Source organism: Magnusiomyces paraingens (assembly GCF_902498895.1).
Source record: "Magnusiomyces paraingens strain CBS 517.90 genome assembly, contig: contig1, whole genome shotgun sequence".
Lineage (NCBI taxonomy): Eukaryota > Fungi > Ascomycota > Dipodascomycetes > Dipodascales > Dipodascaceae > Magnusiomyces > Magnusiomyces paraingens.
The window spans coordinates 2212096-2226368 of record NW_022474067.1 but is presented as its reverse complement, the minus strand read 5'-3'; the positions used below and the strand labels follow the sequence as shown (position 1 = coordinate 2226368).

At 36.4% G+C, this 14273-nt stretch overlaps 3 protein-coding genes across 3 annotated transcripts; 1 reads left to right on the top strand and 2 right to left on the bottom strand.

The window, feature by feature from the left end:
* Positions 1–173: 173 nt before the first annotated feature.
* Positions 174–3401, bottom strand: SAPINGB_P000653 (uncharacterized protein; the record flags this gene model as incomplete). The annotated part of the gene is made up of 1 exon (XM_031995376.1): positions 174–3401. The coding sequence occupies one exon, from the start codon at positions 3399–3401 to the stop codon at positions 174–176; it is 3228 nt and encodes a 1075-aa protein (XP_031851267.1).
* A 437-nt stretch (positions 3402–3838) lies between these two features.
* SAPINGB_P000652 (uncharacterized protein) lies at positions 3839–7906 on the bottom strand (the record flags this gene model as incomplete). Its single annotated transcript, XM_031995375.1, has 2 exons — positions 3839–7725; positions 7804–7906. The coding sequence occupies 2 exons, from the start codon at positions 7904–7906 to the stop codon at positions 3839–3841; spliced, it is 3990 nt and encodes a 1329-aa protein (XP_031851266.1).
* Positions 7907–9452: 1546 nt separating this feature from the next.
* SAPINGB_P000651 (uncharacterized protein) lies at positions 9453–10508 on the top strand (the record flags this gene model as incomplete). The annotated part of the gene is made up of 1 exon (XM_031995374.1): positions 9453–10508. The coding sequence occupies one exon, from the start codon at positions 9453–9455 to the stop codon at positions 10506–10508; it is 1056 nt and encodes a 351-aa protein (XP_031851265.1).
* Between the last annotated feature and the right edge of the window lie 3765 nt (positions 10509–14273).

Below are 14273 nucleotides of genomic sequence, written 5' to 3'. Positions count from 1 at the left end.
TCTGGAGATTTCTTTTTTAATTTAAATTTTTTTTTTGTTATCAAACAAAGAACAAGAAGAACAAGAAAGAATCCAATCGAATATAAATAAATAATACAAAGTACAAAGTACTAGATATACTGTCTAAAAAAAATAATAATGAATGGTCAACAGCAGTCATTAATTTACTAGTCTCAATGATCGCGGCCTGCCGACGACCCAGACCCAGACCCAGACCCAGACCCAGACCCAGACCCGGCATTGCTACCAGGACCCGTCGACGATGAGGGCATTGAAGCTGATTGCGGGAAGCCACCTTTATCGTCCCAATAATCTTCAGCACTAAACCCAGGCAATGGCTCAAACCCAGGCGGCATTTCCTGAGGTACTGATGCTGATGGTGATGCTGCTACTCCACCTAAACTTCCATTCACGCCAGGTCCCACAGGAACATACATATCGTCATCGTAGTCATCAAAGTCAGCTTCATCAATGACTGTAGAACTTCCTGCAGCCCCTCCAATAGTTCCATGACCTTCAAACGGTGGTGGTGCTCCCGTATACATCCTCGACGACAACACTTGGCCCTCGCGAATTCCAGGTAATGGCCCGTGGTCTGTGTGGAGAAGCTGCAAATGGTGCACGCTTTCATGGGCACTTGCAAGCCCGCTGTTGCCGTTGCCGTTTGCGCTGCCGGCTGGTGAACCCCCAGCACTAGCTCGAACGTTCGCCAAATTAGCAACGCCAGCCGCACCGGCACCGTTCCCCGCGAAACTCGTACTAGCACTAGTGTTGGCCACAACTGTCGCTGGTGTAGTAGTTGTAATTGTAGTTGTAGCTGTAGCCGTAGCTGTTGCTGTCGCCGCACCCCCATTATTACTTTTCGTAGACCTCGCATTGCGACGCAGCGGGTATACGTACCTCGTCATGGTGTCGGATGTCGTACCCGGCTGCACAATCTTGGGACCATTAGCACCTGCGCTTAAACTTGCTCCATTATTGGTATTCCCACTACTGCTGGTGCTCGCCCCATTGCATGACGTCCCCGTGTTGCTTACAATACTGGCGCCAGCACTTGCGCCAGCGGCATCTATGCTGAGCGGTGACGAAGATTGCATGCTGAGTGGCGAGGGGGCCAGTGATGCACGGACAGACATTGGCGAAGCAGATGATGTTACTGACGACGTGGCTACTGCTGCTGCTGCTCCACCAAGTACTCCACCATGTGTAGCTGCGTTCATTGTAGTAGCTATAGGCATTCCAGCAATACCGGAACCGCCCTCACTCGTAAGACTATTGTGCTCATGAGCCGACATTGGTAACGACCCATTATCGTGCCAATTGAGGTATGGATGTGTTTGGACAATATGCGTTTGCAGAAGGTTGTGTGAATGCATATGAGTATCTGGCGATGGTGCTGGCGACATCCCTGCTATTCCTGCTGCTGGTCCATGGTTGCGCGCGAGTGTAGCCACATTTTCTTCTTCGTGGGGCTGCGTCACGGCCAAGGTCGGCGGGTGCTGGTGCATTTGTCCATGATGATGAGCACCAGCAGCACCAGCAGCAGCAGCACCAGCAGCACCAGCAGCACCAGCAGCAGCAGCAGCAGCAGCAGTATTATTGTTTGAATGAATGTATACCTGTGCTCCGTATGATGTTGATGAGCTGGCTGTTGATGAAGCGCGACTAAATGTCCACCCGCGCGGATTTCGGAAAAACATGGAAAACGGCCAGTATTTGCTTGTAGCGCTATGCGACCCGCCACCATTGATTGCACCACCAGAAACGTACTTTGTTTTGTTCGGAGTTTCTGTCTCTTTAGGTCTGGAGTTGCGTGATTGTACTCCCTGAGGAGTTTCTGTGCCTGTTGGAACATTTGCTGTTCCTTGTACCCCTCCATCAACCTCTCCAGTCTCGTCATTATCGTGCGAGGCCTGCCCCGCGGGGACTGTAATTGATGGAGTGACTGTTCGGCTACTTGTTGCACTATGAGGGCTTGAGTTTCTGCCGGAGCTTTGCTGCCGCCTATGTCCACTATGTGTCAGGCTCACCATTTCAAAATTATTACTTCCATCGTCATCGTCGGTATCGTCATCACTGGAATCCAAAGACGGCGATGATAGAGGAGCTGTTTCTTGTCTGTTGCGTGAAAATTTGCGTGCCCAAGATCTTGGTGCACTTCTTTTAACGACACCTGAACGTTTTCTTTGACTGTCTTTTTTCTTTTTAGACATGACTGTTATTTTCTTGTCATCAGTATCGAACCGTACTTGGTAAAATTCCGGGTCATCTTCTTCAAATATCTGGCGACCTAACACGCCATTTTTTTGTTCTTCTCGTTCTTGCTTTTCAATAACGTCGACCCACTCCCATAGCACAATAGACGCAGCAATGTCTGTAACCCAACGGATAAACTCTGACCATCCGGTGAGCCAGTACTGTGCAATGTCCATGATAAAAAATATCAAGGGCAAAGACACTGCTGAAAGGGAGATGATGGCAACAATGAGCCCTGCAGGCTGGTCATGTTTTTTATGTGAATATGCAAAGCGACGCTTACGTACCGAGTATATGACAACGGCTAGAGCGTAGACTACCGATAGAGTAATTTGGAAAAGGTATGCAAGGACTGGAATGACATCTTTAATTGTAGCATTGTGAGAATGGTTGGGGACAAAGAAGTTGACAAGGCACCAGAGAAGGGTATCACAAATGGCCAAAATGGCTCCAATGATGCGGATGATACGTCGTTCTTTAGGCCGCTCAAAGAGTCGCAGGAGGACCTGAAGATGGGCCATCCACACAATGAGAGTCATAAAGACTTCCAAGATGCGGAACGGAAGACCTCCAAAAACAGCAGTGCGTAGCTCGGAGGCATCATGGTATCCCTTGTAGTATTGATTTTCAAGCACATGTGTTGCTTGTGCGAGAAACACGGTGAGCGAGACAGCCACAAAAAGAGTAGCAAACTTCTGGAACCATGGTCTCTTTTTCTGTGCTATGAATAGTAGAATGAGCAGCAACCAGGCCATGACGGTGGTTGCTGCTAATGAGTAGGCTATAGGGATGACGCTCCCGTAAAAGGGTTCTTGATAGACGAGGTACGAAGACCCAATAAGAGCTTCATAGGTACTGTCATCTTCGGCTGCACGACATGCTGGGTAGTAGAGTCCGCTAGATGCAATTTGGATGGTCATGATGGCTTGTTTATCTGTATTGTAGAAGAGAAGTGAACCTGCTGGGACAAAGTACTCGGCACACTCGGATGCTGTGGTCGTGGATGTCGGGAATGTGGTTATTGTAGACGCCGCGTTACCAGATCCGGAGAAAGATGAGGTCCCCACTATCGTCTCGATCCCAATGGGCCCGACATAGGAGTTTGTGGTGGTCGTGGGCACCGCGTCTCTCCATAAGTTGGCCATGGTGGTGGTGGTGCGTTTAGAGATTTATCGATGATTGTGGGGGAGGACGAAATAAATAAAAAAATAAAAAATTAAATAGAAAGTAAGGAAGAAAAAAGGGTGGTTGGTGGTGGTGGTGGGGTCTATTTTTTTTTTATTTTTGGAGTGGCTAAAGTATACGTTACTGTTAGTAAATAAATAAGAAAAAGGTTATTAGTAACTTTAATTAAGGTAACCTATTTGATTAAAAATTTTCCCCAGATTGGACATTTTTTTTATTTTTTTTTTACATTTTGTTTTAGTTAAATTTGTTTTACTCAGTTATATATATGTATTTTTTTTTTGTTTTTTAATGTTTTCATAAAATAAAAGAAAGATCCAAAAAAATAAAAAAAAAAAAGAATAAGAAGAAGAAAATAAAAAAAAAAAAGCATATACAATTCTCATGTTCCTGAATTTCATTTAGTAAAAGGGTTGAGGGCACGCACAGTCAAGCATGGAATGCTCTTTCCTAAGTTGGCTCTCAAAAGAACAGGCACATGCTGCAACACACGAATCTCTTGCACACGCTCACCATTGTCCATACGAGTGGTGACATTTTCAAAAAACGGTGCAAGAATCTTACCAGAATCTTCATACTTTTTGGTCGTCGCAGCGGCCTTGTCACTATCTTGCTTAAGCTCATCTTCTGTCTTGAGCGACAGCTTTGACAAATCAATCTGGCCGTCTTTAAGCATAGCCTGTTCTTGAGCCAAGGCAGATGCGGCACTCGAGGCACGGCCACGGCCACGTGTAATGGGGCCCGATGTAACATTCTTTTCATCATCGGGGATATAAGTTGCCGAATCAATACCACCTTCCCAGTAAAGCTCAAGTAATCTTGTCTTCTTGTCAAACTCGGCTTTACGTAGAGGCAGCTGGTCACCATGCACACGCTTCTCAATGCCATACTCTGGAATCAACACATCAAAGGCTGATTCATAAACCTGGATAATAATTGAGTCAATAACAAGCTGACCGGTGGCAGCAGCACGCTTGTTAATTTTTTGGCACACGTCCAAGTGGATCGACTGTTCCTGGGCATTCTTGGCACAGTCTTTCTTAAAAGTACATGAGTCAGCAACATTGACAAGATCTGCAATGTCAGTAGTATAGTCAGCTCCAGATATGGCAGCCTTGAGTTGGCGATGAACAACCAAATCAGCATAGCGACGAAGCGGGGAGGTAAAGTGGGTGTAAAGAGGAACGTTTAAAAAGTAATGTCCATGGTTGTCAGGCTCGACACGGCCGGCAACAAAGTAGCGGGCACGTGTCATACACTTGTAAAGAAGGGCTTCAAGACCCTTGCGCACAACGTCGTCGTCAATATTGAGAATGCTCTTTTGAATAGTTGCAGATGAGGTAGTGTCCATGTCGAGGTTAAGGTTTTTAACACTTTCAATAAAGGATTCAATTTTTTGTAAAATGGGATCTGAATGACGACGTAAAAGAGCCTTATCACCGAGAATCGCAAAAACCTTTTGGGCAACAGCTGTATTAACCTTGATGCAAAGTTCATCCAAAACCTGGCGGACCTCACTTCCTTGGAAAATGTTTGAATTAACCACAACGTTTTCATCATCGACATAGTTAAGTAATCCGAGAATAGGCAAATCAGGTTTATCAAGACCCAAACGTTGTTGACGGAACATGATTGAGACAAAGCGAAGGGTTTTAACATAGTCCATTTCAGCTTGGGAGATTCCATCAATTTCTTCCTCATCTTCATTTTGAATGATTTTAGAAACGGAATCAAAAGTTAAAACGTTGGAGGGAGTGATTAAAGATTCACCAATCCAAGTATCATGAATCTCACAAGTTTTAGGGTCCATTTCGAAAACCACAGAAACGGCTGCAGAACGTTTTGATTGCTTAAAAGACACATATTTTGTAAATTCTGAAGGGAACATGGGGACGGTACGCTGTTGTAAAAAGACCGAAGTACCACGCTTCTTTGCCTCACGGTCAAGGGGGGAATTTTCCAAGCAATAATGGGTCAGATCGGTGATATGGATACCGAGCTCGACTTTAGAATCGCTAAGTTTTTTAATATGAACAGCTTGTTCAACCAAATCGTCGCTACCTGATGGAGAGAATGCCACCACAAACTCTGAGGTAAAGTCTCTGCGAGTTTCAACATCTTCTTCAGTAATAAGCTCATCATCTTCAGGAGGAGGCAAAGAAGAAACAACTTGTTCTGGGAAGACATTAGCAGTGAAGTTATTGTCACGCAAAATTGCCTCAATTTCAATGTTAAAGTCTTCGCCAGAACCAAGCATTTCAACGAGAGTTCCAAAGGGGTGAAGAGAAGTGATGGGCCAACGCTTGATGGAGGCAACAAAGATTTTATCTGAATAATTTTCATGATTTTCCACAAAGTCTTTTGGAGCCTGTTCTGTAGGAATGGCAATGAGAGGGACTCTCTTGTCGGTAGGTTTAAACCAGACAATTTTAGGTTTATTGACATGGTGATGGTGGTTATTTTCATAGTGGTTATTATTATTATTATTACCACGTTCTTTACGCTCGGCATCTTGCTTGTCCTTTGTGGCTTGAGAAGAAGGTCGGAGGAGTCCAAGAGTGCCGCTAAACATTTGGCCGGGGAATCTGTCAATGACGGCGACAATATGACCAGCATATAAAGGTTTGATTTCATCGCTGAGAGCCTCTTCTTCAACAAGCAATAAGCTTTGGCCCTCAACTTCCACGTCGTCATTTTTCTTTTGGGTAGGTCTTTGTTTGAGGGAGCCACGGCGACGAAGTCCAGTTGAGTTTGAGGTATTGGAGGTTGTAGTGTTGGAGGATGAAGTAAAGTCATCCTTGGAGTTTCCATCTTCAGAAACAGCAGCATCCTTGCGTTTTTTCTTTTCTTCCTTTTCCTTTTTAGACCCCCAGACTTCATCCACCTCAAGAAGTTCGACGGCAACAAGATCACCTTCGAGAGCACGGTTACGATCTTTTGAGCCACAAATAAAGATATCAGCATCTAGGAGGCCATCAGTGGAGACATAGGCGTCAGATCTATTTTTCTTATTAACTCTTAAAATACCAGAGACTAGACGGCCTTCGGCCAAAAGACCAGGAAGGGAAGCTTGTGGGAGGTAAGGAGCAAAGAGAGATTTTCGTTGTTGCTGTTGTTGAGAACCCTGGTTATTATTATTGCCACCTTGGGGTTGCATATTTGAAGGTGGGTAAAGGGCAAATGCTTGGATAGAAGAAATTGAATTATTGTTAAAAGAGCGACCTGAACGATGACCTGGGGTGAATTGACTAGGAGAAGAAGGGCTAAGAAAGTCATTTTGTTGTTGTTGCTGCTGCTGTTGCTGCTGCTGTTGCTGCTGCTGAGGTAAAGGTTGGCGCCAGTTTGCTTCAAAGTTGCGAGAATTTGAGCGATTATGGTTATTGTGATTACGGCGGTTATTATTATTATTATTATTATTATTATAATCTAGGGAAGATTCAGGAGATCCATTTGCGGGGAATTGAAAGGGAAGTTGTTGAGAATTTCCGCGGTAGTGGGAGGATCTATTTTGGAATTGAAGACTTTGAGAACGAGCGTGAGATTTCTGAGGAGAAATTGAAGGAGAAGAAGAAGAAGAATCCTTTTCTGGGGTATTTGGGAATTTAAATGAAGGGATTTGAGGAGGAGAGGAGGTATTTGCAGAGGTAGCAGTAGTGGAGGAGGAAGAGGAAGAAGAAGAAGAAGAATCACGAAGAGGAGAAGAAGGTCCAGCAGCAGTATTTTCGGAAGGAGATGCGGAACGTTTAGCTTGGGCTTCAGCGGCAGCCTTTTTAGCTTCAGATAGAGCGAGTGAGTGGCGTCGGTTATGTCCCGAGCCACTGTTTGAGTGAGCATGATTGGATTGTCTTGTATTTGAGGAGGAGGAGGGAGAGGAGGATTCACCATTTGAGCCAAGGGGAGGTCCTAGAGAAGAAGAAGAAGAAGGAGAAGAAGAAGAATGGTGGTAGTTTGTAGAGGATTGAGCTCTACGATGGGAAGGAGAAGAATTTAAGGTAGAACCCATTGAGCTTGGGCCAGAAGGGGATTGAGGAGGTTGTATTTGTAGTTGTTGTGATTGTGATTGTGATTGTTGTTGATGCTGTTGGTAATATGACTGTGGGGGTGGCGCTGGGACAGGAAGGTAAGGATGGTGATGAGCCATTAATGGAGGAGGTTGAGGAGGTAAAAGTCCTGGTTGAGGAGGAGGTAAGAGTCCGGCTTGAGCGAATTGTTGATGTTGTGCAAGCATTTGTTGTTGATGAGCTTGAAGCATTTCAATTTGTTGTTGAAGAGCCAATTGTTCGACTTGAGGATTTTTTTTAATATTTTATGTTAGAAAGGAGTAATAAGATATATATAAGTTATTATAGTTTAAGTACATACCCATAAGAGGCGTAAGTTCTGAAGGAGACCTACGGTGAGCAATGTGAATATTGCGGCCACCTCTTGCAGTTCTATTATTGTTTGTATTTTGGTTTGATTGCATTTTTATAAAAATTTAAAGAGTGTTTTTTTTTTTAATATATTAATATAGATTAATATTAATATTGTTTGTTGTGAGTTTTTTTTTTTTAAATTTTAAATTTTAAAGGTTTTTTTTTTTAAAAAAAAAAATTAATATTGTTAAATGCTTTAATAATATTAATTGATTGATTGAATGATGATGATGATTTATAAGTTAAAAATGCTAAATCAATAATGATTATGATGATAAATGAAAAATGAGTAGAAAACAAGAAGAAACTAAACTTGAAACAAAATAAGAATTCAAATTAAATGAAAGAGAAAATAAAATAAAATGTTAATGATGATGATGAATAAGGTAAATAAAAAGAAGAAGAAGAAGAAGAAAGAAAGATAAAAAAGAAAGAAGAAAAAAAAAAAAAATGAAAAAGATTTTATATGTTTATTTTTTTATTTATTTTTTTTTTTTTAAAAGATTGATGTTCCTGTGGCCATTTGGAATGAAAAAAAAAAAAAAAAATGAAGAAGAAAAAGAAGAAGTGTGATGTGAGTTTATAGAAAAGGCCAAGTTGGTGATTTTTTTTTAATTTTTTTAATTTTTATGGTGGTGGTTGTGGAGGAATTTCAAAATAGAAAAAAAAAAAAAATAAAATAAAAAAAAATAAATTAAAAAATAAAATAAAGTCGAGGTTAGGGTAAACCTAAAAAAAAATTAATACCCTAACCCATTGTTACATAAATAAAAATGTAATGAAATATATTTTTTTGCAACAAGTAGACCTTGTTGCATCTTTAAAAAAAATAAAATAAAAAAACATAACCTGTTGCAAACTATTTTTTTTTCTTAATTTTTATTTTTCTCCCTGTTCTATTTTTAGAATTCCCCACGTGTAATTACGTAAGCTTTCTATTTCATTTTTTATTTATTTTTTTTTTTTTTACATTCCACAATTTTTTTTTTTTTTTTTTTTTTTTTTTTAAAGAATTTCCATCTCCTCCTACAAACCGCCTCAACCAAAACATCCCAAAACGGTTCTCTTTCAACAATAACAACAACAACAACACCAGCAGCCTTAAAATAAATAAAATATAAAATAAAATAAATAAAAATAAAAATAAAAATAATAAAAATAAAAAAAATATAAAAAATAAAAAAAAAAAAAAAAAAATTCAGTTTTATTTTGTGTGTTTGTACAAAAAAGGCCCTTTTTTTTATTTTTTTTAAACAAATATGTGTGTGTGGGACTAAATATCATTATTATTACTATATTACTACTATTAAATATTTACCCAATTCCAGACGCTCCTAATAATTACAAAAATATAAACAAATCTTCCTCCTTATTATTATTGTGTATATATAAATATAAATAAAATATAAATAAAATATAAAAACCTTCCCCTTTCCTCTCTCTTTTCTTTTCTTCTTTTTTTTTTTTTTTTTCTCTCTTTTCTCTTTTTTCCTTTTTTTCTCTATATATATATATATTTAATCTAATTCAATTTAACTATATACACTCGCTTGATATATATACAATTATTTTTTAATAATAATAAAATTAATCACAATGAAGTTCTTCGCCATTGCTCTCGCTACTGCCGTCTCTTCGGTCTTCGCCCTTAACTCTTTCACCGCTCCTCTCGGCAATGAAACCCTCACTGCCGGCGGTGAGTACATTATCCGTTGGAACAATACTGGCGCTGGTGATACTGTCGACCTCCTCCTCAAGAAGGGAAGTGCTGACAATCTTCAAACCGCTCTCACCATTGCCTCCTCTCTCGCTAACAATGGTGCCGTCAGATGGCACCTCCCCGATGACCTTGTCACTGGCTCTGACTATGCTCTCGAAATTGTTGACGACGCTTCTGGTGACATTAACTACTCTCCCTTCTTCGCCATTGATGGTGTGACCCCCTCTTCTACCTCTTCTGTCGCTTCCTCTACTGTTGTCTCTTCTTCTTCTGCTTCCAAGTCTGCCTCTGCCTCTGCCTCTGCCTCTGCCTCTGCCTCTGCTTCCAAGTCTGCTTCTTCCGCTGCTTCTTCTGCTGAGTCCTCTGCTGAGTCTTCCGCCTCCGCCTCTGCCTCCGCCTCTGCCTCCGCCTCCGCCTCTGCTTCTGCTTCCGCATCTGCTGAGTCCTCTGCTGAGTCCTCCGCTGAGTCCTCCGCTGAGTCTTCCGCTGAGTCCTCCGCTGAGTCTTCCGCTGAGTCTTCCGCTGTCTCTTCCTCTGCTTCCGCTGCAGTCAACTCTACTGTCATTGCAACCACCTCTGTTGCTGCTACTTCTTCTGAGGAACAGACTTCTTCTGCCATTGCCTCTTCCTTTGCCAACTCTACTATTGCCACTACTACCAAGACTGGCTCTGCCTCTAAGTCTGCTTCTGGCTCTGGCTCTGAATCTGCTTCTGCCACTGGCTCTGAATCTGCTTCTGAGTCTGCTTCTGCTTCTGCTTCCAAGTCTGCCTCAGCTTCTGCTTCTGCTTCCAAGTCTGCCTCAGCTTCCCACTCTGCTTCTGGCTCTGCTGCTGCCTCCTCTTCTGTTGCCACCAATGGTGCTTCTTTTGTCTCTTACTCTTCTCTTGTCCTTGCTGGTGGTATTTCTGCTGCCATCTTCATGGCTCTCTAAATGCCTTGAAACCATTCCCCCTAGCACAAGTTTTTTTGTATATTTAATGAGTAACGACGTTTTTTTAAAAAAAAAAATAAAATAAATCACCCCATATACAGAGTATATTAAACCATATATAAACAGTTTTTTTTGTTTTCTATACACTTATTTATTTATTTTTAATACTAATTTATAATGATAATAAAAAAAAATTTAATAAAAATTTTTTTTTCTTCTTCTTTTTACTTTAGCCCGTTTTTAATAGACTAATTATTGGTGGCTTAGAAATGTGGGGGATAATGAAAACAATTCTTTTATTTGGGAATACAATTTATATATATATAAAAAAAATAAAATTCCAAAGAGGAAATCTTGTTTATTTATTTTTTTAATATTTTATTTATTTTGATTTTGATTTTAATTTTGAAAAAAAAAAAAAAAACAAGATTGACGACGATATTAGTTTAAAAGAAGGTTTTCTAAAAAAAAGAGTTTTTTTTTAAAAGACCCCTTAAGTCCTTGATTATCATATCCCTTTGAACTCCTTTTTTTAAGATCCAAGGATTTCTCAATCATTTAAATATATAATTATAAGTATAATAAAATTATAATTGAATTGAATTGAATTGAAATAAATTCTAAGATCATTAAAAGTTTTTCCTTTTTTTTTTTCTCTCATATATACAAAAAAAAAAATAAACATACCTTACCACTTTTTTTTTTTTTTTTTAAAAAAAATTAATTAAACCAATCAAATTTAATATTTTCATCTCACGCTTTTTTTTTTTTTTTTTTTTTTTTTTTTTTTTCTCTCTCTCTAGCACATTAAAATAAAAAAAAAAAATTTTTTTTAATATGACGGAGAAATCCATTTTCATGACGAATTGTAAAAAAAAAAAAAATTAAATAAAATAAAATAAAAAAATAAAAAATCATATTCAAAAGCATTTCAATTTTATTATTATTATTATTATTATTATTATTATTATTATTATTATTATTATTATTATTATTATTATTATTATTATTATTATTATTATTATTATTATTATTATTATTATTATTATTATTATTTATGTTAATAATGATTCCTCCCTTGAGAAACGCCATTTCAAAGGTATGGACATAATAATTATTATTATTATTATTATTATCCCAAATGGTGAATTGCTAAAAACATCCATAATAAAAATTCTATATAAATATACATATAAAAACTTTTTTATACAATGGGGAGAAGGCTCTTCTTTTTTTTTTTTTTTTTTTTTTTAAAATATATATATATATATATATTCTTTTTTATTCTTTACTATTCTTAACAAACAAAAAAAAAACTATTTCATTCTTTCATTCTTTCTTCTTAGCAAATAAATATAAAATATCACGTAAACTTCAATATAAAAAGCAGCATCAAATGAATTTATCTTTATTTTTTATTTTTTATTTTTTATTTTATTATAGAATATAGAAAAAACTTTTGTATTTTTTATTTTTATATTTTTGACTTGACAAAATTTCAAAACTATTTAAACGCTTAGTCATAATATTAAACGGTTACTATTTTTGGAAATTTTCCACCACTAAAAAGAATCAGCCCTGTTTTGTCTGTTCCCCTGGCAATATATATATATATATATATATATGTATATATTACGCAATAATAATTACAAAAAGAAAATATATTATATAATAAACACAAAAGAAAAAAAAAAAATTTATTTTTATTTTTTTTTTTTTGGCCTCTTTGAAATTAAAAAAAAAACAAAACCTACCATTCTTCCCCCCACCAAATCTATTTTAAAAAAAAAATAAAATAAAAAATATATTTAAAAAATCAATGTTATTATTAAATAATAATTATAAAGATTAACGACCCCGGTGAGGATTGAACTCACGATCTCACGATTAACAGTCGTGCGCCTTAACCAGCTTGGCCACGGAGTCCTGTTTTTATGTTATTAAGACAAAAAAGGCCTATAAAAACATATTAAAATAACATTTTAAAATTACACAAAATTATTTTTTTTGAAGTTTGAATTATATTCTTTAAATAATTAAAAAATAAAAACAATTGAAGTTTGATTTTTTTTCAAAATTACTTATAAAAGTATTTTTTGTAAAAATAAAAAAAATTATTTTTTAAAATTATAGTTATATTTTTTTGTAAAAATTCAATTCATCTTCTACTTTAAATTATCCAGTACTAATCTCTCCCCAATTCTAATTTTTTTTTTTTTTTTAAAGCTAGCTTTTAAAACAAAGTTTTACTTTTATTTTAAAACTGTTTAGATCCATATTTATCTTTTATCATCAATACTTTGATCTCTTTTTTTTAAAAAAAATTAAAATAAAAAAATAAACTCCCTTTACATAATGTCGACATTATGTTAAGACGCGTCTTAACTCATCTCTCTTCTGTTCTCTTCCATAAAACAACAAAATTTAAACTTAAAACATTGCTCATCTGAGTATTAAAAAAAAATTATATAGAATTTATTATAAAAATTTTGTTTTTATATCTATTTACAAATGATATCTACCATAATAAGAAAACAAAAAAAAAAGTTTAAAATGTAAATAAATAATACTGTTTCTTTAAAATCAACTATCTAGTTGAATTTTAAAACAAATATTATTCCATTTTAAATATATTAATATATTGATTTTGATTAATTAAAATAATTCAATTAAACTATTACTATTTCCAAACATTTTTACCATCCATTTATTCATCTCAATTCCTTTTTTTTTTTAATTTTCTCTCCTACGGCACCTTTTTTACTTCCTTCAAGTCCCGAAACACTTTCTGAGTCTCTCAATTATTTCATTCAACCTAATTGATGGCATGTTGATTATCTAAAACTTTAAAATCACTTTAAATTTACCTGTATTTCCTGTATTACCTAATCCTTTCTTTCCTCTCCATACTTACAAACATACTTATAAAAATACTTAGACCGCTCAAATATATATCAATCGATTGATAGATATCTATTTAGACAATCTAACAAACAATCACGCCAAGAAACTCCTGGCTTTGTTCATAAAAATAAATTTATAATGACCATATAAACTCTATCAATATTTGCTTAAAAGCTACTAAACAAAGTTAGACTACTGTAAACTTATAAATATTCTTAATCATTGTTTAATATTTTTTTTTTCTCCCTTCAAACTTATTTATCCTTTTACTTGAACTCACTTATTATTCTACTATTTCGTTTTCTCAAATGACATTAAACTTTACAATCTCTTGAAACATATTTTCGCTTAAAATTTACAAGATATTTACCTTCTATAGCTATTGATGTTCTCTCAAAAACCTCCCAGGATCTACGCAACATTTACACTTACTAATTGGGAATACATTTATGTCATTTAAAAGACTTTGAAAGACTCTGTCGTTACGAACTACCATAACCTTATTATCCTCACTTTCTTGAACCCATCAAAATGTAATTGGTTAATGAGTTTATTAAACATATTTGAGTAGATAAAGAAGCTATATGCTTATTTTCACTCACACATTACAAATGCTTGGGATGAAAAATACTTTGATCCAAAAATATTACCCCAACCTTAAATATATCAATATTCCCTATCATTGGTTTAAAATTCCTCATTTCTGCTTAACCATTGAAGACAGGGATGACATATTTGACCAAAGCATTTTATTATCAGACCCAAATAGAGAACATTATCCAATCCATCATTTGGTTTTATTTTCAGAAAACTTATTTTACACTCTATCATTGATTACAAGAATGTTATTAAAACTAGAAT